We start from the raw sequence: 23,966 nt of genomic DNA, 5'->3' as shown, positions 1-23,966 counted from the left end.
TCAAGAAGCTCTTGAAAACTCATCTCTTCCGAGAACAGTTCCTTTTATAAACCCTCTAACTCCTAACATCTAACATGCACTTCCTGTGCTCTTCTTCTTCTGTCCCCCCCAATTATTGCACTTTTTGTTAACTCTGACTTCTTTTCCTAGGTATTTACACATATTGCCCAGCATTGGTGCTTGGGCAATATGTTAAGGAGGTGGTCAGGGAAAGTGAGCTGGTTTTGATGATAATTAAGTTTGGCACAGTTCCATTAACTTCACTTCTGCTTCTTTGACTCTCTTGCACCTTTTTCCTTCCACCATATCTGTCAGTCTTACACTGTGGCAAATGTAATTAGTAAAGTAAATATAGAAAATTATCATTTAAATTTTGCAACTTAACAGAAGAAAATATTACTACAAGAATGACGTTTGTGCAGTCTGCATGCTAATCATACCATTAGGTACTTTAGCCTTAGGAATGCAACCAGTCGAAAAGAGACTAGTTAAAAACAAGACTCATGCAAACTTGTAGCTGGGTCACAAAAAGTGCTGGCAAAAATAAGTGCAGTAAAACATAAGCCCCTTTGGAGCTGAGAGGCTGACAGGCAGCACAACTTGTTAATATCGTTAGGTCTCCATACAAGGGTACAGCTTAGGTTACATTCATCTGAAAATATAGAGACACTGAACAACATTGATAATTTAATCACACAGATTTAAGAATCATAGTTTCACCTACTGATCAAATGGGCGAAAACTTTCCTCTTCCATGTACATTTGATGATGTATTATCATCTGGTTATGTCTGTGTCTGTATATATGTATATGAATAACTGTATTTTTTTATTTTACTTTATATGTTACCATATTTTAATATAGGCAGCCAACACTTAATTATATGTTGTGTGTGTAGCACGAAGGAACTACAAATTTTGTTTCGTTATGCAGCCTTGTGCTGTATAATGACAAATAAACAACCTTGCACCTTGTACCTTTTACATTTAGTAATTTGGCATTCACTTTTATCCACCCCCCAAAAAAATTAAAAGAATGTCCCCATAATCCCCAGACCTGCTGCAATGACCGATGCAGTGAGTGGGAATCGATCCCAGGTCTCCACTATAGACACTCCTGACGGGTGACGGGTAACCACTGTACAACGGATCCCACCATCCCACCCCTCGAACATATATTCATTCTCTAACTCGCACATACATACATATTCACCTCGCATAATCAGTTTGCACATAAATACGTACTTTACCTCGCGCATATATACATAATCACCTTGTGCATACATACATACTTAACCTCGCACATTTATATATATAATAACCTTGCGCATACATAAATACTCAACCTCGCGCATACATGCTTACAAATGACAGTATGCCTGTATGTGCTTGACAGTATGTATGCATGTGCAAGTGAAGTATTCAATTTTGGCCTAGGTGGCTTCTCATACACGTGACCTACTTCACATGACATAAATATGTGGAGACCATAGTGACACTAAGGAGGTGAACCCCAGATGCTATCAGACTGGCCTATTGATGGCTATTTATAATATGTAACAGTGTTTGTCATGTGTTTGCGCTGTATTACCACTAGAGGTTTCTGCCACAATAATGGTAAACATGAGTCGTAATTTTGTGTGACTAAAGTCGTTTTTCTGTGGTGCACATTCTCCAATTGAGCATATTCAGAGGAGAACACCAGAGTAAATTGGATTTTTTGTGACTTTAATTTTTTGATCTGACATTTGGACAGAAACGTGACTTGTGTCTGTGAGGGCCTCATAGTACATAAAACAGTAAAAACTGTTCAGCAGCCTCATCTTGTAGCATCTGTAGTCTGATCTAGTTTCTAACATGTAAAGTGACAGGCTGTCTTTTATAATTCATGGGTATTTTCTATAGGCAGCCACATCTCACCTCTCTTCATCTCAAACCACTAATACTGGCACACCAGGTTAAACCTTATATTTGTTCTGTTTATATGGGATTTGTAAAGCACAGTGGGATGAATAGCCCTTCTTTGTGAAAACTTCTGTGTGTGTGTGTGTGCGTGCGTGTGCGTGCGTGCGTGCGTGAGTGTATGTGTAAGAGTGTTTGTAAGAGTGTGTTATCCCATCAGATCACAGGATAGTGAGAGAGGGTCAGACAGAGGTTGCAGATGTGACAGGGAGACACACATGAATGAAGGGAGTGTGTGCAGATAAATTGGACTGAGACCAGTGGTGAAGCACAGGTACAACTCCTGATAACACATCTGTCCTTTTCTCTGTCTCTTAATACGGTGAGGTCACACAGTACCAAGCATACAAATAAAGGAGCGGATGAATACTCACACTTTACCAACATCTCCATTTCACCTGTAATCCCATTGATGGAAGAGCTCTGAATTTCTCACAGCCTGGCCCTTTCCTGTTCTCAGGCCTTTGACTACCTGAGTTAAAGTGACAAACACACACACGCACACACACAAACTGAGGCCGCTATCACAGCCCCGATAAGCAAGTTTTTATCCATGGATTCCTGAAGGGTTAGCAGACACCGCTTATCATGCTGCTGACGCAATGCCATCCTGCTGCCCAGTAAAGAGACTCTTTCTAGTTTGACCAACAAGGACTGACTGGTCTGGTTGGGTTTCCTGCTGTGGTCCGATGACATCAAGCAACAGCAGGAACCTGAATTAGGCCGGGCGCCTGTTTCGGGTTGAGCAAAACATGTTGTGGCTTTTCTGCCAGAGTCATAGATTTATAGAAAGTTGTTTCCACCTTGTAAAACGTGTAAGACTTTGGAAATAAGAAACAAGAACAAATATATTAACCTGTTGGGGACCTCCAGCTATTTGCCCCTATTTCCAGGAAAAACGTCTAAAATTACATACCCAAAATGAATCAGTTATAACTCCTCAACCATTTGGCCTAGATGCATAATTCTGGTCTCCTTTGAAAAGTCAGCTAAGGAATATAAATCCATTATAAATAATAATAATAATGGATAATATCATATTTTACCATTATAGACTAAATGGAGATGCAATAAAGACAAATACGATATTTTCATCCTCGCCTGGTGAAAAAGCTTTATTTTTAATGCAATAAACCATTAAAACCATCATACACCAATGACATAAAGCTGAAATATTGATAAAAACTATGAATATTCATCAACATTCCTGTGACCAAAAGCACTCCGATGCTCCGATGACCTTTCATTTGATACCTTGGATGTCTATGTAGCTACTACGGGTCGGTTACCAGACTGCAAAAAACCTGTGTTTGCAAGCGGCACTTTTCCTGCTCTGCAGAAAAAGGCAAGAGATGGCAGGTGCAACTCCCAGGTATTGTGCAATAATCTGGATGGTGCCCAGTGATATTGGTAACAACAAATCAGATGATTTTTGGACTTAAAACGGCGAAAACAGCAAAAATAAGTCAGCGGTTTTAAAGATCGTGTTCTTCCCCCGTTACCGGGGGTGTCGGTGCTCAGTTAAAATGCATATTTGTAATCACAATATAAATGTCTCTTTTCTGCTACCACACACACACACAAACCTATAAAGACGAGGGACGAGTTCCATGTTCCAAGTCATTACTGGTGTGAACAGGCCACTGTTGAAGATTTATCCCTGTTGGAAAGTAACAAACAGGATATGGTACATTTTCTGCTGCGCTAACTCATAAACAACTCCTAAACCATCATATGGTAACAATTACAGAGAGACACAGCTAGAATGCAGGTGTGTGTATGAGTTGGGGTATTGCATGTGCAGTGTAATTTTGATATTTTCCTGCTTAGCAAAGCAATTCCATCCAATGAAATCGAAATTAAATCCATAGTTTGGTAGCGATCCCACCAAGCAATGTTGCATTATTTGCCATTTAAGCGACAACCACATAATTGTAGACGTCTCAGCTAAATTTAGGCTCCACAAGATTGGAAAGTGAAATGGTTAGTAGATGTCTAAGTGCATGACTTCTGGGGAAACTAAAATTAATTAAGCTTCAACTAATGCATACAATGCCCTAATAGCTGAATATGGAAAATTTAATTTCTACCATGCATCATGTTCATCTGCGGAGAATCAGTGATGCCATGTGCTCTACTTGTAGTGCATTTATGTCTTTTGCTTCTTTCTGTTACAGCTCTCCCGCGACCTTGTACGCAGGATAAGCGGATGGCGAAGGATGGATGTTACAGCTCTCAAGCAATATTGATTAGCTAACTCTGGGGTGTTCACTAGCTTCATATATCTTGCAATTTAGTAAGATTGTCTTACTAATACATAAAACACTACTTGTTTCATGTAACATTAATCAAAGCAGTTCTGAAGACCTTTCAAAGTCCTCAAGTGCAGATACGGGTTTCGACAGGCTCTATTATTCAGCCTCCTACTAGACTTTTCAATTCATAAGTTTGGTTTGTTTTTGTTGTGGTAAAAGTGTGATTTCAGAAGAATTCAGTGTTGCTGCTTCAAAGTGTGTGGAAAGTAATTTTCATGCAGTTTTCCACTCTGCATACATATACTGAAGAAAAAGAGTTTTAATCTGTCTGTCCATCCAAACCATAATAGTCTATGGTCTATAGTCTAATCTCACCACTGTAGCTGATTGTAAAACTGTTGTTGACTTTAACACTGGTCATCTGACATGTTTACTCTCCAAAGCAAAGAATAATGTTTTCACGATCAACAGATTTCTGGCTCTCCAGACATTCCTCATGCTGTCAGTTTTGCATCCCGTGCATTTTCACATGCTCAGAGATGGCAGATGGTGCTACAAGCAAGTGACCACCATCATAACACAGTTGGGTGTCGAGCCAAAAGGGAAGATGACATGAAATATTAGCGCACTTCTTGCCTAGATGGCTCAGTTAGTCACTCTGATCATGATCGAAATAATAAAGAATAAAAGCAATGAAGTAGTAAAATGACTGGAACAGCATAAAGGTTAACAACAACAAAAAAATGTTGCCTGTACATGCATTGTCTTTTCTGTTTTCAGCTGATCAGAATTTTGTTAACAGACACACCGCATAGCTCATCTTATTGACTATGTATTTAACTAATGCAACTGCCTAGAAAATGAGTGCTCAGGAAGTTGCCCAAAATGATGTACATCTCCTTTAAAATTTTAGAGCAGAACTTATAGAGATATATGATAGTAGTCCATATATGTCAATGTTTTTCTCCCACTTCCATACATCTTTTTTGCCCATATTATAAGTATTATAAGCCTCATGTGAGAGCTGATTCTTTCTGAACCTCTCATATGATCAAACTCTGCTTCTGCAGGGATCACTAATTTGGTGCTCTTTGTATAAAGCAGTGAGTATCGGGTCCTTGGAATACAGGCTCTCCTCAGTCACTGTTGGAGTCGGGGAGTGAGTGCCACAGGCTCACTCAAAGAGTTCCCAACCCGATGCAGGAAAGGCTCAGAGCAGCGCCTTCAAATAACATTTCTGGTGTTTAGCCAAACACGGAAAGGCTAAGGGAAGAAGGGAAAACATACATCTCACTGCTGCACAGCCCCCAGAGACACATTTACAAACGCACAGAGTCAGTGGTATATGTACGCACATACAGTGGCAGCAGCATAGCCTGCGTTCTCCTTCAGCAGGCACAAGCACAGGCAGTCTTGTCTCTGGCAGCCAAAACAACTGGCCAATGACATCTCTCCGGCCCAGTGTGTCAGAATATGATGAATAGTTTTACGTGCCATTATCCAAAAAGGTTATGGCAACATTCTATAATGTCTAAACAGCATATGTTTATTAAAGAACACATACAGTGGGACGAGACTGTAAACTATAATCTTGATTAGAACTGGCCCACGACCCTGGAACATTCCACTCTGTGTCCTTCTGTGTGGTGCGGAGGGTATTTTTAGTTTCTTAAAATGTGTAACACTGCATCTCTCTCTGTGCACGGCCAAATCTTCACAGCCCAGAGGTCTAAGTCAACCATGACAAAGCTAATTAATCAACCATAACAAAACAAAACCCATAACCCCATAATTTGGAAACTTGCAGTGTTTGACTGTTATAGTACAATTCGGGCTCACGTTTGCAACTGGTGTACTTCTAACTGTGTTAAAATACATATGAGCCATGTGTCTAAAAAATAGTCCAAAATACAGAGTTTTATTTTGGGGGGGTCTAATTATTGAACACAGCATATAATGTCTGGGTTAATAAGGTGAAAATATTCTTTGGATCATAACTGAACTGATTTTGGTACTCCATCACTTGCAAATTAGTCTGGCTGTGTTTATAAGCCTGCCATTGGCCGACTTCCGCTGTCAGAAGTAGCATTAGTGTTCTAATTAAACATCCATGAGATTTCTTTGTTGATCTGTCCAGGGTGTACCCTGCCTTGTGCCCGATGTCAGCTGGGATTGGCTCCAGCCCCCCCGCGACCCTGTACGCAGGATAAGCGGTTGACGATGGATGGATGGATGGATGGATGGATGGAGATTTCTTTGTTGTTGAATGTATAGAAATCCCACTATTATTGTACGGAGATAGACATGATGAACACTGTCCGTCAGTATCAGTACAAATGTTCATTTCCTGACTAATTATACTTCACTTTACAGATCATTAATTGGTAAAGAAAAATTTGATGCTAAATTTAAAGATCAAGTGTGGTTTTACACGAAGGCCGGGGTTAGCTACTCACCCCAAATCACATTTGATTAAATAAATCTGTCAACACCTGTGAGTTCAAGAAGAGTCATCAAAAATAGGAACAGAAAAGACAGGGATTTTTTTATAAAACTTCTTGTACATTCTGTATTTAGCTTGTAACACATGATACATGAACAAATGTGTCTTAAAAGTTCTCTGTAGCTTGATATTGGCTGTGTGTATCAGCAACAGACACAATGAAAACAGACATCGTAAAAATAGGTAAATTAATATTTGAGAAAACAGCAACACTTTGGATAAAATCAAACCTCTCAGACCCATAATACACACATTTAATTATATTTCTGCAAGTCTTTTAGTGAGCTTGTACAGCTGCAGCGTACAGTATGCACTGTTACATACCACAGACATTTTACCAGCTTAAAGGAACATTTTGTGAGCAAATGCTGTCATCCAGTCTGACAGGTCAGAACATCATTTACACACATAAATATATACTATCAGGATGTATAAGTGTGAGCAACCAGAAATATACAACCTGATGAAATCCACACACAAACTCAAACCCATTTCTATTCAAGCATTGCGTAATGATAGATGACACTGTTACAACACTTCCTCAGTACAGAACTGCGTCTGGACAACATCTCTGATGGCAAATGTCAGAGAATGTTATTATCATGGCTACCTTTGCTAAAATGTGATTTGTGACAGTGTGTTGTGTTGATGTACAGCAAAGACAGGGCTGAACCCTGCAGGAGCTGGCCAACACCGAGTCCGCTCCTTTATTGCACCTGTGGGTCATGATGCACAGGACCATGTCACAATTCATTTTGAGTCCAAAATTTTTGACAGTGACATTAAAGTAATTTGTCACATTGCAAGGTTGTCATCCAGTATAAAAAATATAACAAAAGAAAGCTAAAACTTATTTGGCCTCCTGTGCATTAAATGTTCCTCTCTGAGCCCCTCTGACATCCAAACTAGGTTTCTACAGAGTTTGAATAAGTATGAACAATTTGTACTGGCAAATGTCCACTGTCCATTGTGATGGGATGACTAAAACATGAGATTTATGCCCTGATTGCACTCAACTGATTGTACTGACCCATGTTGCGTAACACCACTATAATTAAACGCTGTTCTTATGTTACATCATAACTCAAACTACCAATGGGGGAAAGGACAGACCTCATACATTTCTGATGCATATCTACACAAAACAAACTTGTGTTAGGCTGCTGTTTTGACAGATGTTTTTGACTTAAGCAACTAAGACATAATACAACATTTGTCAAAGTCAAGTCAATTTCATTTATATATCCTAATATCTCAAATCTGCAACAGAGGACAGATCCCTCTGCACGGAGGGTAAGACATGATATAGATGTAGTGTGTATAGAATAGATTAGTGTTATAAAATTGCAGTATGGACATCCAGAACATCTGGAGAGAGGCATCGACAGCCAGGGGAGAGAGAGAGAGGTCCCAGGATGGCTGATAGTTCAGCACGGAGAAGCCTGAGTGAAAAGAGATAGGCACACAGCTTGGATGTGGAACACAGACAAACAGAGGGTAAGAAAGATGCAGTGGGCTTGAGTACAGCATTCACATCTCCAGGACAAACATGGACTATAAATACTAGGCTTAATAGATTCATTGAGACTGAGACCAACACGCCTGGAAGAATAATGGCAACGGGTAATAAAAGAATAATCAACTAAGGGAAAGTGCCTTGTGATCTGATATGGATACGGAGCCAAAGACAGGATGTTAAAATTGGTATAATGTGGTCAACGGGCAGCTTTCTCAATCATTTGCAGCATTTTAGTATCAGCAGGCATGACAACACAACATTACATAAACATTGTTATACCTTTCCTTTTTCAGAACCAGTTTATATGATTTAGTTGAACTAATAATACCCACTACAGAAAGAGATGACAGACTTGAAATGGCTTTACATGATTGCAGCGCATCCTCTTAAATCCTCATAAAATGTAGGGCAAACAGGTGAAGGCTTCTAACTTGTCCTTGGCCAGTCTACCACACAGGAGACAGAGGAGGATGTGATTTAGGATTTTAATCCAGCAAAAAAAAATCATGGGTAGCAAGATGATTATTGCTAGAGCTAAATGCTGGTTTTTGTTGTATGTAGGATTGTGCTTTTCATTTTAGGGTGTGTCTGTTTTTTGTCCATGAAAATGACCACTGAAGGCATGAAAGTGGAATAAGTTGCTTCCTCTGGCGGTGAAGACACTTGGCAAATAATAAATTCATTACAGGGGTTTCTAGTAAGCTGTCTTTGTTTTGAGTGATCTTAGACTGATAAATGACATAGTTAAAGTCATGTAGTACAAGTATGATATCCTTTTTGGTTTCCTGTCATACAGTGGAGTAACTCTAAAATGTAATTCTCATAATGGGCTGCTCAGATCTCCCAGAACAAGCCAGGAAATCTTCATGTAAACATGGCATCCATCCACTGCGAACTGAGTCACATCCATGGGCGGACTGCAGCCTGCAGAATGAACAGAAACAGGGGGAAAGCTGAAACGTGACGGAGGAATCACCGAAGCGGCACAAAACAGGGATAGTGTCTAGTGGGAGGGGAGAGAAAGAGAGAGAGGGTGAGAGAGACTATGTGGGGGAGTCGAGGCAGTGGCCTAGATGTGTGAAACGCCAGGGGTTGCTTTTTTTGGTTCACTGGTTGACTACTAGGGGCCACTCAATAGTGGACGAAATGTCACGGGGAAGTTCTGAACCACAAAACTGAAAGAAAAGTTGTGAACCCCATAAGTTGGCAGTTTTTAAATCATATGCATTAGCTATTCAACTTTTGTTTCGGAGGCGAGAAACTGATCAATAGTTTGGTGTCAACTGCGCGCAGAGAACATGCATTACCATGGGAATTACAGGTGTAAAATGAAAACTGAGATAAACACACACACAGACTAAATCTTAATCTAATATTTTCCCGGTCGGTCAGCGCAGCATTCCGCTTGACTTGATAGCGATGGCCTTGGAGGCAGACAGCGACAGAGGTTCATCAAGAAGCGCTCATGAAAAATATCCCCGGGCAGCGTTGGAGCGCAACGGCTACGTGAGGACATGTGTCACCCCGTTGTACCAGGACGCACGGAGCGAGTCGTGGCTGAGACTCGCCGTGACATGGACTTGCCGAGGAGTGTCGTCTGCGGTCTACGTTGCCTCCGTCTCCGTTATCCTCGCTCTGCTGCTCAGATTGGTCGACTGGGATGCAGGCAGCAGCAGCAAAGGAAATAGCAGCGGCTCTCGTCCTCATTTCGCGGCGGGCTGCGCTGTGGAGCTGCTTCTGACTGCGTCTTACTGCGTCTCCCCCGTTTTTACACTCGTATGTGCCTTCTTCTGGGTCGGGCTGTATCTGATTCGCTGCGGGGTGCTCACCCGTACCGCGGTTTTTTTGTTAACGCTGTGCCACTTGGGCGAAGCCGCGGCGCAGTCCCTCCTGCGCGGCGCCGAGGAACAGCTGCTGTCCCTGCCCGCAACCCTGGTTGTCCTCGGCTGCCTGGGTAGCGGGGCTCTGCTGGTCGTCCGGCTGCGTCAGGGAGTGTCCATCCTCCTCTTCATTAGCGTCATCAGGGCCGTCTCCCTCGTCTCTCTGAGCCGAGTCCGGGCCAGCTGGAGACCCTACCTGGCCTACCTGCTGGGACTGCTGGGGGTTTTGCTTGCGAGGTATGCTGACCGGCTCCTGCCGGCCCCAGGGACCAGCGGGACGGGGTGCTGTGGCTCTGTGACCGGGGCGAAGGAGGAGGACATCCCTGTCTTCAAAAGGAGACGGAGGTCCAGCTCCATAGCGGCCTCGGAAATGATGGCTCACAGTCAGAGCAACAGCAAGTCCCACCGCAGGACTTCGCTGCCTTGCATTCCGCGGGACCAGGTAAGACATGTCCAACATTGGACGTCTGAACCAAATCATATTAAATGTTTTGTTATTGCTTTGCTTATGACCTTTCAACAACTGCCGACCTATACTCCTCTCTTCAGCCGACGGCATGTGTGACAATTTTACGCGCGGTTCCTTCATTAAAACGGGCCAACTGAGATAACATAGCTTGTAATAACAAGCTTTATCATTATGATACAAATGATTTGTTTGCTCCAAAGGCTTACTCATGACTAGACTCATTACTAGTGCAGTCATTTTGTGATTTACGCCTTTTATGGTGTTTTGAAATTCAACGTCCTCTGACACTGCTGTTAATTTGGTCCTCATCATTGTGCTGCGCCCTGTGTTTGTGCTGCTGATAAGCAAATGGATGGTGCACTTAGCGTGCCAAGTTACTGTTTGCCTGTGTGTGTGTGTGTGTGTGCGCGCGCGCGCGTGCATAGGTGTGAGGTCATATCTAAATATTTTGAAAGCCTCTGTTTATCCTGGGCGCTGACCAGCGGTGTGCTGCACGTGTTCCCAAACTTTACACATGATGGAGCCAAATTTGATACAACTGTGTCCTCATAATAACCTCCTCTTGTGTTGATATAGCGTCAGTGGAAACGACATCAGAGAGGATTGTGAATCGTCATAATTAGTTACATTTCACTCTTATTCTGATGTTTGAATTAAAACGAAGTATCCCTGTTGTTTAACTCATTGATCCTTGAGGTCCTTGGACGTTTTGTGTCCAATGTTTTGCACACTTTCAGTGTAAAGAATGGACAGATGAAGTTGTAGTGATATGGTGAGCTGTTTACAGTGTGACCCGTGATAATTAGCTGGATGTGCCAAAAATCCATGAATGATGTGTGTGCTCTGCCTGCCCTGGATACTGGTTCAATGAGCTAACTTGGAGCTTGAAGCACATCTATGTTTGTTGTCAATCTTGAGCTGCTCACATCCCAAAAAAAGAAGCAGGTTCAGAACATTAAATTGTGTTGGTTTATTTTTCATTGAAAAACGTGCATTTTGGGCATACTAGTACTAGTATACTGTTTGGGATTATTTTCAGACTGAAAATAATCAGTATGAATCAGTATGTCAACTCAGCATCTGGGTCATGTTCGGATTCAAATGTGCAGGTGTAAAGATGTGTATGTTAGAGAGCAATCTTTCAGCAAATGCTTCTGACTGTTATTGACTCCTGGTTGTGAACTGGCTTACTATAAGATATCTATATTTATGGTTTACAGAGAGAATTGTTCTTTCATGATTGCTGATTGCTGTGCAGCCTATAATGAATAACAGCAATATGGAAAAAAATGCTTTTTTAAAACTGAAATGGTCTCTATTGCCTCTATTTCCACATGTGCAATGTTACTTTGATCTACTCAATTTAAAAATAGTATTCTACATGTTCTACACCTATACTGAGGTTCTTTGCCTGTTGAATCTACAATATTTATAGCTTAACCTCAATACTGAGTCTATCCCGACCAGTGGGCAAGTTACTCAGAAATTTTAATAAGTTACTAGTTATTTATTACTCCTTAAAAAAGTAATAAGATGACTTTACTTATTACTAGGTGATAACAGTAACTAGTTACGTTACTTTAGGATTGGGCGATATGGCCAAAAATGTTATCATGATAAGTCATCAAAAAGTTCCATATATTTCAATATTGATAATTATTTTATTTATATTTATTATTATTAGTTTAAAGGCTGATTTTTGTTCCTGAGTAAAAGTTGAAGAAACCTGATGATTAATTGTGGTTTAAACTCTTTATGGTCAACACTTGTGGATCACTTCACAAATCTGAGGTAAAACATTCAAAACAATTATGATAAAATCTTTGTTAACGAATATGCATTAGTAAAATTAAGTAAAAGCTTTTTTCAGTCCTTTTTCCTCAACAAAATAAACATCAATAAAAAATGAAGTCCTAATACGTGTATGATTCAAGTGAATAAATTCAAACATTTATTGAATATTTATTGAACATTTGTTATATTGTTATTGAAAAAACTTCTATTGCAATAATTATTTTTATTGTTTTATTGTCCAGCTCTACGTTACTCGTTACGTTACTATATTACTTCCACTATCAATAATGGTGATACTTACAGCTGTTGAAGGAACGCCTCTCTTCCTCGTTCTCCATTTTCCTTTAGCTTCTTAGCTAACAGCTGATTTGAACAACATAAGGTCTGGTGACACTGACTTGCAGTGCAGTCGCGCATTCACGTCAAGGATGGTGCATTCAGTAACACAGCGTTACTTGGAGTAGAAGCTGTAATAATATAACTGTTATAAAGTAATCCATTACACTAGTTACTGGGGAAAGTAATATTATAGAGTAACGTGTTAGTGTAATAAGTTATAAGTAATAAGTTACTGAGTAACACTGCTCCCGACTACCCTTGGACTACCTAACTTGCAATTACTGAAATTATTTGAAACCCAGAACACTTGAAAAAAAGTGTTATCCAATGTAAAGCACCTTTCAGACATGCCATGCAGGATTAATCTTTACATCCACCATAAGTCTTTATTTTGGGCTTATCATCACATTTTCTAAGAACAGAAGACGTATTACCATTCCAAAAGTGAGCTTGAAAAACAATCTGTCATACTTATGTTTTTGATAACACACTTATGTGGAGTGAAACTTAAACTGTAAATGATTTGTTGAAACAAAAAGGTAAAGAAAACATCATCTTTTAGGCCCAACAAGTGTTCCTTAATTTCTGTTTTTGGCTTATATTAAAGCAGTTGTACCACAACTGACAATTGTCACATCATATTTTGTTGTTATTTACGGTCTCTTGCTGAAACAAGCAATGCTTCCACTGAACATCCTTTCACACCCATGTATGCCTCCTGCACTGCAAGTTATCCTCCTGCAGTCTTTGCCCCTAATTGTATGCAAGCCCTCTAATGACAAACTGAGATGAACACCTAGAGATTTTGGGGGAATAAATGAGGAATTTGCAAAGTTGTTGCCACATAGGAGGTAGAGATGGTGATTCATACCATATGGTTTCTGAAGAGCAATTGGGAGGCTCATTGTGGGTGGCTCCTTTCCTAACTCCTAGCGATGCAAAAATGGTCAAAGCGGTGGAGCATCAGTCGAGCTGAGGCTGGCTGAGCGAAGCCTGGTTGCTGTGGCAAGCCACCTGTGACAGCACGCACCTGTCACTCAAAGTTCCCTTAATTATGCGTAACTTTAAGGCTTAATATGATTTACATGAATTTATATAAAAATCCATTTCCGTACAGTTGTCATGAACTTGGAAATTAGCTATAGAAACCAAACCATTTTTTGTACCAAGCGGTAAAGCGGTGTTCATTTCTGTTGTAAAGTTTGGCATTTTACCGTGGGGGTCTATGGGGATTGACTCACCTTTGGAGCCAGCCTCAATTGGGCCACTCAATTGGCACTTCCGCGTTGGCTTAATTTTTCAGCCCTGGAGGTTGCCGCTTGAGCCCTACACATGCATGTACAGTGGGGATTCACAGGGATCATCCCGAGAGGGTGAGCTTGTGTCGTACTCACCCATGTATGGCTTAGCTGAAGAAGCAGCGTAATCCTAACTGATTACACTGGTCTTTTTCCTCTGTTGGCAACTTTGCCTTGATCTCATTTGTAGATTTTGAGACTAGAGAGGGAAAGAAAATGAGAGAAAGAAAAGCTTAATAGCAGAAATCAAATGGCTCATCAATTTTCTGCTTTGTATTTGTGGTGTAATTGTAGTTAACATGGTAAATGCTTACCTTACAGTGAGATGATGGGATATTCTGTTTGCTCATTGTTAAAAGTGTGTAACTTGTATGGACCTGCATACCATCCATCATACTTTATAGCCAATTTAAAGCTGCTTTATAGCTTTGTCACTTTCCTGGATATTTTAAAATAAGCAAATCAGATTCAAATCAATAAAAGTTTTATTAAAATTATTTTACTTTATCTAGATTTTTGTAGTATTACTTAAAGTCTTAAAATGTGTTTTTGTTATGCTTTATAATAATTAAAATATACAGATACATGTCCTGTTGTCTTTAATAAAAACAGAAAATAGTGGCCCCCTTCCTTAGCTTCACAACTCTCAGTTTTTCACTCTGGTGCGGTTTGTAATCAAGATGGTGTAAAGCCAATTTAAGGTGTTAGGCAAATTACTTTTCTTAAGTGACAATACATTATCACTATGGCTTATAGCAAACAGTTATAGATTTAGCCTTTTATGAAGCCTAAAAGTTAGTGATTCCATTCTAGATTAGTCTGAGTCTGTACGTAGTCTGTGTGGGTGAAGGTGAGTCACCAATGGCTCAATAATAGCGGATCACATACACCTTTCAGAGTGATCTAGAATCACAAATATTGTCCCATCTCACAAATTTCATTCTCTCTTTTGGAAACAGGAGCTGATCCCACATCAGCTGTCTGACTCTTGATGCTTGGTTGTTCATTGCATATTGGTATCCAGGAAACGCTGAGTTAGAGGACTATCTGTACTATTAGAACAGCTCCATTACCTGTTCTACCCCGTCATGTCTGGAACAGGACTGATGACAAATTGGACTTTAAAACAAAAAAAATCCCCTCACAATTGACCAAATGCTGAGGACAGCGTGTCCTCTGGTGGCCTGTCCTGTGTAATCTGTAGGATCAGTGAGAGGAACATGGAGATTGATGAAGGTCACATAGGGAGAGAAACACTAACAAACCAATTGCACGAGAAACACTAACAAACCAATTGCACTTTGAGTTTTGAATGAATTACCAAAATTGAACTATTTTCTAGATTATTGATTTATTGTACTTTATTTTTGTAACAAGTGTAGTTGTAAATATATAAGAGTTTTACAGGGTATACAATAATACATGACAAGGGATGCTGATAGCCACAAATAATGGATTTTCTGTTGACCTTCCTTGAGTTTTGACTTTCTTAACCAGTTAGTCGCTAACTGCTGTGTGATGCTGGACAATCAATAAAATGTGCTTTGTCAGAGCTTGTGTGCTAAAAACAGTTGCATGCTGTAGCTGTAAACAGTGTTAATGAGAGCAGTGAGCCTGAACCAAAACAATAGATGTGCAGTCTGTAAAGCCACAACAATTGGCAAATATTAAATTATGCTAGAAAGCTATATAGGGCAGCAGAACTGTGTGATAAATTGTTGTTGTGTCGTTACAGTCAGCGACCCAAACAACACTGCTATCTTATAATTTTGATGTGCGGAGTTGGCCTAAAGTTTTCATTATAACGTTAGCTCGCTCAGCTCACTTTTAGAAAGACCATAGTAACAAGAAAACAGCCACACCAAAGCCATACATCAACAACGTTTGGAATGTTTTAGTATGTTTGCGTTGTCATTACTTGCACAAAAGAAACGTTTTGCTAAATAGCCAACGTTAGATGTTTCCAGCCTTTAAATAAATGTTATGACTTTACCATCAAACTGTTTTTCTGTGACACTAACAGAGGGCTATACATGCACGGCAGAACCTTTGAAGTAATTTACAAGCCCTTGAGGCAGCTCTACTTCTTCGTCCTCTCATGTTGGACTGAGGGCAGACTGGACGCTACAGTGACTCACTATTGTCTGTCGAGGCACAAGTGGTATTACAACACCTGGGCTAGCTGGTTAGCATGCTGACTTCAGTAGATATCTCTGCAACACAATACACCGATGTCTTTGACATCAGGTCAAAACTATTTTCTTCACATTCTGTTTATAATATTACAAAATTTTTAGAATGTTTTAAACTTTAATTCAGGCCATATTTAAACATTGCACCTGTAAACCGTGGACGCCAAGGTGTCATTTCCACACGAATAGACACATTTTTCAGAGTTTTAATGATCTAAAACACCGTATGCTGGTTAAACTGTTAACTTTGCTTGGGGTATCCTGATTAACCAAAGTATTTTAAAGAACACATCAATCTGAAATGAGTATCTTCTATGACCATTGTATGGTACATGCTATGTATACAAATAGCCATATTATCATTTTATAATTTATGTATAACATTTATTTAACCAGGAGCGTCCCATTGAGAGTAATAATCTCTTTTTCAAAGAGGACCTGGCCAAGACAGGCAGCAGAATAAAACAAACAACACAAGAGACAAGCAAAGGGGACTCACATTTCCCCACACAATAGTAAGTTTGAGCCAGCTTCGCAACCAGGTAAAATAAAACCATTTACAACTTAAGGAATCGGATTTAAAAGCAGTTAATAAGACCAATACAGTGAATTTCAAGTCATTTTAAAACGTATTTCATGTTCTCCTTTTCTAGATGTGTCTATTAAAGTTGCAACATCACCTGTCAGTGACAATGCTGCAAAATGATGATGATTCATTAGTATCAAAAATACTTGCTTTTCTCAATTGCTCAAAGAGTAAGCTACTGTTTATTACGTAAGGGAAGGGTGAATGAGTGAACAAGGGAGTGACTTCGGACACAGCCCCTGTCTGCATATCAAACCACCCCATATGGGATCACAACCCCAACAGTGAGAAAGTAAACACACTTTTTTTTTGTGGCCACAGACTTTTGGAACCTGCCATTTGTCCATTCACTTGACGTATTACAGAACAGGTATTTTTAAAACGCTATACAAATTAGTCAAATCAGTTTCTCGCGTTTTCTTCATCTTCCCTCCTTCCTTCTCTCTCAAAGTCTCTCTCTGACACAAACATGGGCAGTTTGTAGGTACAGTTTATCCATACTGTAGATAATGAAGCTCTCCAGAGTGCAGTTGTACCTGAGAGAAGCGGGGGTTTTCATCAAGCGCTGGTTGTGCAGTATTTATGAAGCAGGCTGGTGCAGCCTGCCAAGCTAGAGGCAAGACAGGCACTCTGCTCAACTGGAAGCTGGAAAATAGCATTGGCTCGGCGGCTTTAATTCTGTATTTTTTTTTCTTTTTAAGGTGAATGGGATTTATTGTCTTGGTATTTTACTGCTTTGTAGAACAATGAGCAGAACAACGAGTTTTCAAAATGGTGAGTCTTAATATTTGAGGATTATCTGCTCCATTATGGACTAGCTCCGCACAGAGGCCTTGTGTTTTAACAGAAGTTGTTTGTGTTTTAGCCAGGGTCTCAGTGGGATGGGGATTTCGGGGGGAAAAGGCCTCGGCTAGTGGTTTTTTAGGTCACATGCAATTGAAAAGTACGCTCCATACACGATAACGACAGCCATAAATAGAATGTCTAAAAAAAGCAACTACATTTCAAAGTGTTTGTTTTTTTAATGTTTCATCATGCAGTTGTTCTTTCCTTCTCTATTACGGAGTCACAATAGTTCATTACAGAAATGTCAGCACTCGTTTCATCCAAGGCCATCAGAACATTGCCAAGTTATAATAAGTTGCACTACATTGTAAACATGTCAGAGTGCAGGGTGAAACAAATGAGTTTTCTTGTCATTTTGAAATCTCTGGTCATTTAAAAATTTAGTTCAGACCATGAACAAGGTAACTGTGTTGCGTAACATATTCACCATCTTATCATCATATACAGTATCTGCGTGAGAGGGGAGGGGGATAGGAGGGAGGGAGACAGATTTTAAAGCATGTGCTCAGAGATCTATTTGAAGGAAGGCCCACATTCTCTCATTGACGCAAATTCATTTCCAGGGAGACACACAACCTGTTCTGGTTGCCAGAGTTATCTTACTTTGTGTGGCACTGAGGCTTATTATACCTTTAATGAGATAATGGAGAATATTGGGTTTTTTTTTTATTTCTAATGAATACATAACACAGTGAGTGATATTGAACGATTATGCAAACCTCTGGATCGCGTTCAATGACCATTACATCTGCTGGACTTAGTCATCTTTAACTTGTCCACTTGTGCGGCAACACAGTAACAGCAGGAGTGAATGTAGATAAAAGCCCTGGACTTTTATTTTTTAATTGGGCTCAAGTGAGAATGCATGCAGATGTCATACAAACAACACAAGACATTCCTCATCTGCGGATTGTAACCATCACACTATGCCATGCTTCTGCTTGTGTGTATGTGTTTTGTGTGACACGTGTGTGATCACCACAAAGAGATAGAGGGAAGTAGAGAAGGAGGTATCTTTACTTATAAATCACTGTATGTATAAATCACTTTACATATACACTACTGCATATTATATGTGCAGATACATGCAGTTCAACTAGGCAAGCAAACTAATACATCATTTATATATCATGTATGCACACCTCTAAGAGAGACTAACAGTCTCTCACTCAGTATGAAACAGAAAAAGGGAAGATATTTTCATCAATAAGTACATTTAAATCAGATATAGACAAAACCCCTGGTATTAATTTTCAGTAAAAAAAAAAAAGACAGATGAATGCAAATTCAATCATGGGCCAAAAGCGGCAGCGTATAATCAAATGAATTACCAACTCTTCTATTCTGTCCTACTTGATTGTTCATCTAGAAGAAGGGAATGAATAAAAATGTGAGATAGATAAAGCAAGCCTTCAAAGAGCAATGTTTTGGAGGGAAGTGGAGAGAGATGTGCAGAAATTAAAACAAATGGTTAGAAAGTAGGAATTTAGTAGCCAGGTCTGTGCTGCCAGAGGTGCAGCTGTAGCCTTCGTGAATGGACCGTTTCATTCAGAAGAAACACTAAGGGAAAACAAGAAAGATAGACCGGAGATAGTGGAACAGAGAAGGAAAGATGGGTTAAAAAGAACACAACGACATTAGCACAGGCCGCATCCAGCCCCAAGCAGCTGTCAAAAGTGTGTGTGTGTGTGTGTGTGTGTGTGTGTGTGGTGAGCAGGGAGGGAGTGAGAGGAGGGGAAAGAGAGAGTGTTGAAAGATTTGCTGGGGAGGGTGAGGAAAAGAGGGGGAGTGAGAGGAGGTTTGCTGCCAAGCACAGCAGAAGTGTTGATGGTAAAAGTACAACTATCTGGTCTCTGTGTTCAGCCGTTCTAAACACACCATCGCTCTGAGCTCTCACATGGACTCACTGCTGAGGCAAGTTTGTGTGTGTTTGTGCGACAGATATTGTGCGCGTGTTTGTGTGTGTTTGTCTCCACGTAATGTGAATATGGCTCTATGCCACAAGTTCCCACAGAGAGAGGAGAGGGGTGGAGGAAAGAGCAAAAAAAAATTTGAGTGTGAGAGTAGCCTCCACAGGGTGCTTCTGAAAGGCAGCAGCAAATAATTTTAACCTGGCCTGGCCACTACTGTATACACGTGCTCTCTCTCTCTCTCTCTCACACACACACACACACACACACACACACACACACTTCCCTGCTGGCGGTCCACATGAGGTTTGGTGGCATTGGACAAGGATTGCCTTGTTTCTCGATTCAATGGTGTGTTTTAGCTCCAAAATATTCTTGGTGAGAGGTGAGAGGGGGAGGGTGATTGGCCTGACCAGGGGCAGCATCGACAAGCAGAATCTAGATCTGTCCATATGTCTGTCTGGCTTTCTCTTGCACTACAGTAAACACTCTCTCCCATGTAGCAGACATTCAGCAGGTGAGAGTTATAAACAGCCCTGCTGTGACTGTTCTGTGTGACTACTTTACTTTCACGACATTTGTCAGTTTCAGCTTTATCAGAAAATCACATGTGCAGTTCTCCTTTCACACGGCTAAAGGAGGGACTATGGATCCCCAGATTTTACCTAGCAAATCCCCTGAAAAAAACTAAACCAAAAAAGAATCTGTCCTGTTAAAAAGCAATACAAGCCACATACAGGCCTCAGCACTATTGTCATCCAAAAACTTTTAAAGACACTTAAAATAAATATAACGTTACTCTACGTACCTTTGTTTTATATATATATGTAGTATCATCTCCCTCATATGGCACTATGGGTCCACAAAACCAGTCTCTTTTTTCTTGACAGTTAGCTGTATATTTAAACGTGTCACACTGAGGAGAGTTTGACATTTCTTAATGAATGTAAGGTAAGGCAAGGCAATAATAAGCAGGGAAACAAATTAGCAAAGCACTGGGCAGTGCATCAGCTGCATTCTCTGTTTATGTTGTTTGGTTTTTTCATCATGAGAAAGGAGTATGTCATCTGTATGCCAAAAGTTTCCATATTATGGAAGAACCTATATTAGGCTGTGGCCACCCGGAGTTGTTATCAGGATAAATTCATTGTTTGATTTTGGTGTTTTCATGGTATTTGTTGAAAAAAAAAAAAAAAGATAAAAACAACACCAGCAAATCCTTTGAAAGCAAAACTTTTTGGATCTTGGGGTAGAGAGCATTATTTATTCAGTAATCTCACACAGTAACACCATTTTGGGGCGACATTTGTAGGAATCCTCATTTACATGTAGAACCAATTGAAAATTCTGCCTTTGGCCTTTATTATCCTGCGTTCTATGACGACAGTTTCTCCAAAATGCTGTTCCAGATTATGTATTCACACTATTCATAGCACTCCCACCTCATTTGGGAAGTTTAAGCATTATTTAAGTCAGTATTTCTGTAAACTTAAGGCCTCTAGTGAGTTCAACCTCTGACTCATCTGCACATATATGACTGGAACCAGGATGACAGAGAAAATAGTGTGCTACAACCCTGGCAGCAATAAGTGGAAAAATGGGAAAAATTACTTTAGGTGAATGGGGCTGCAAGGCCAAAGTGACAATTTATGAGACTGTGAAGTCTCCCAGTTCCCTACAATAATGACAGCTGACATTACACTAGCTGTCATTATTTAAAGCTCTAATCAATGCTGTATTTTTGGGATTAATGCTGAACTATGTGTAATGTGAGGGGATTGCTCATAAGAACAAACTCATAGACAACTACCTCCAAACTCTGCAGTTCCCTTCAGCTCATCTCACCTCAGGTAATTTGACAGTGTCTTTTAGCCAATTGTTCTGATTTTACATAGTATGAATTTGCTGTTTTCAATTCCATGAGCACCAATTTTGAGCTGCACAGGAACCTGTTTTCAGTGAAGAAGCACCAAAAAATGTGCATCTGTTTCTGCGTTAACTATATCGACTTTATTTTATCTCGTGTTAGTATGAATACTGAATTTGTGTAAATCTATTATCAATTTATTTTGTACATACTGCACTTGATGCGCCCTCTATTGGCAAATGAAAGTTAAATCACTTTCCTCTTCCACCACCCTGTTTGGTGTCTTTTCTGCACAGCTAATGATGTGTGTATAACAAACCTTGCATAAAGACACGTGCGGACAAAAACTGTACACACACACACACACACACACACACACTGAGCCTGGCCTTGGTGAAGCTCCCAGATGTGCCGTGTCCTCATAAAGCAGGACCTCTATTTAGAACGAGTGTAAGTGTCATTGTGGGTTAGATCACTGACCCAGTCAAGCAACGTCTCTTTTTCTCTCAGTCACACACACACACACACACACACACACATATGCTGTCAGCTGCCAACCTCATATGTGTGTATGTTTATCACATATATTGCAATACAATCAGCAGCTCAGTTTCCTGAGTTGCTTCCATAATACAAAGCTTCCAGGAATCACCCACTCTCTTTCCCTGTACCCCACACACAGACACACAATATACTGTACTGTGAGTACAGAAGACACTCAAATAAATGTTTTTGTGATGAATACAAATCACTGCTGCTTTCATTGCAGCCTTTCTGCTTGGCAGTCACTATATCTATGCTTCGTTGAGCACATGCTCAAATACAGGTGCGCGTGTGTCTTTCCTAGTGGTTTATGCTCGGTCAACAGTCTACTGACAGTGTGTTTGTCTTGGACGCCTCCAGCCTGCCTGTAGATTACCCAATCAGATAATCAAGGGTATAATTGCATCACATGCATCTGGGAGTGTTTTTCCCTTCCATTATCCCTCATAATGTACACATACATGTCGCACACACACAGACACACACATGCTGCAGACACACATTGATGATGTAGGTACAACAGCTAATTGCGAGAGGTTGTCTGTATTGAGACACAAGAAGTCCACATGTGGTGTCATCTGGACATAAAAATGCAAAAGCTGTGTCTTTACATGCTGTACTCTGTTTTGACAGGAGAGCATCACTGAGACAGACTCTGGCATACCTGCTCCTTTGAAACTGTGTTTGAAGTTACTATAATGATTGGGAAGTGGACCGTGAAATGATGCATAACAGACTACAATGTTACTTAGCCTCTGATGTTTAAAATAACTCGCAAGGAGTATTTCGGTATGTAATGGGCCCTATTTTGTAACAGGTGATCCAATGGACTAATTTTTACATTGTACTAATGAAGGTTTTTACAGCGTTTTTATAGTTTGTACATTGTCAACATCTGCTCCCTTATTGGAAGGCATTTATTACTGCAGTTGGATGCTTATCTTATCACATGCATCATTAATTACCAATGTAATGCCATTTTGTGATGTGATGTAATTAGCTAAACAGTGTGTTAGTTTAATGAAAGGTACATAACTTTTATATTGACTTCTCATTCCATATAGGGAATAAAGGTCCAAATCTTCAAGGCCCAAACCTTGATTCACATAAAAAAGAGGGAGCCTCACCACCAAAACACAGGTGGGAATCCCATATTTGTTGGCAGGTCTTTTAATACTGGGATCAGCACTGGCCATAGGCTAAAATAAGTTATGTTAGGTGCCGTTGCATTAGCCTAGATCACAAGCCCCTTTGATCTACGTTAGGATCCAATTCAATTCAATTCAATTTTATTTATATAGCGCCAAATCACAACAACAGTTATCTCACAGCGCTTTTCATAAAAGAGCAGGTCTAGACCGTACTCTGTGATGATATTTAAAGAAAACCAACAGTTCCCACCAAGAGCAAGCACTAGGCGACAGAGGCAAGGAAAAACTTCCTTTTAAGAGGCAGAAACCTCGAGCAAAACCATGGCTCAGGGTGGGCGGCCATCTGCCTCGACCGGTTGGGGGGTGAGTGAGTGAGTGAGTGAGTGAGTGAGTGAGTGAGTGAGAGAGAGAGAGAGAGAGAGAGAGGCAGCCTACACATTATACACACAGAGGTACAGACAGCGAAGGTAATGTTGCTATAAACTAAATGAAAAATGGTACAGATATTTATAATAGTGTTAATGGTAACCATCGTAATGTTAATGATTATAATAACAATAATAACAATAAGACTAGCAACAATAGTCATTGCAGTAGAGGGTGTCGAGCAGGAACACGGGGGCAGCAGGCGACCCGCAGCCACAGATCCAGACTCCACAGCTCCAGAGCCAGAAAACCTGCAGGAAGTGATAGGAGGAGAGAGGAGAGGGACGAGAAAGCACAAGACTACCAGAAAGGGGAGAAGTTGTGTTAGTAACATGCAATAATGGGATGAGGTTGCATACAGAGGGAGAGAAAGTAGAGGAGAGAGGAGCTCAGTGCATCATGGGAAATCCCCCGGCAGTCTAGGCCT

General features: G+C 40.4%; 1 protein-coding gene across 1 annotated transcript in view; it reads left to right on the top strand.

The window, feature by feature from the left end:
- Nucleotides 1–9,657: 9,657 nt before the first annotated feature.
- LOC123986101 (cGMP-inhibited 3',5'-cyclic phosphodiesterase A-like) overlaps nt 9,658–23,966 on the top strand; it is a 57,193-nt gene continuing 42,884 nt past the window's right edge. The window contains exon 1 of the mRNA XM_046074183.1: nt 9,658–10,560. Within this exon, the coding sequence (XP_045930139.1) occupies nt 9,658–10,560 (903 nt within the window). The remainder of the gene's footprint in view (nt 10,561–23,966) is intronic.

Source organism: Micropterus dolomieu, linkage group LG17 (genome assembly GCF_021292245.1).
Source record: "Micropterus dolomieu isolate WLL.071019.BEF.003 ecotype Adirondacks linkage group LG17, ASM2129224v1, whole genome shotgun sequence".
In the NCBI taxonomy this organism is placed as follows: domain Eukaryota; kingdom Metazoa; phylum Chordata; class Actinopteri; order Centrarchiformes; family Centrarchidae; genus Micropterus; species Micropterus dolomieu.
The sequence above is the reverse complement of the archived record's forward strand: the minus strand, read 5'-3'. Positions and strand labels throughout refer to the sequence as shown.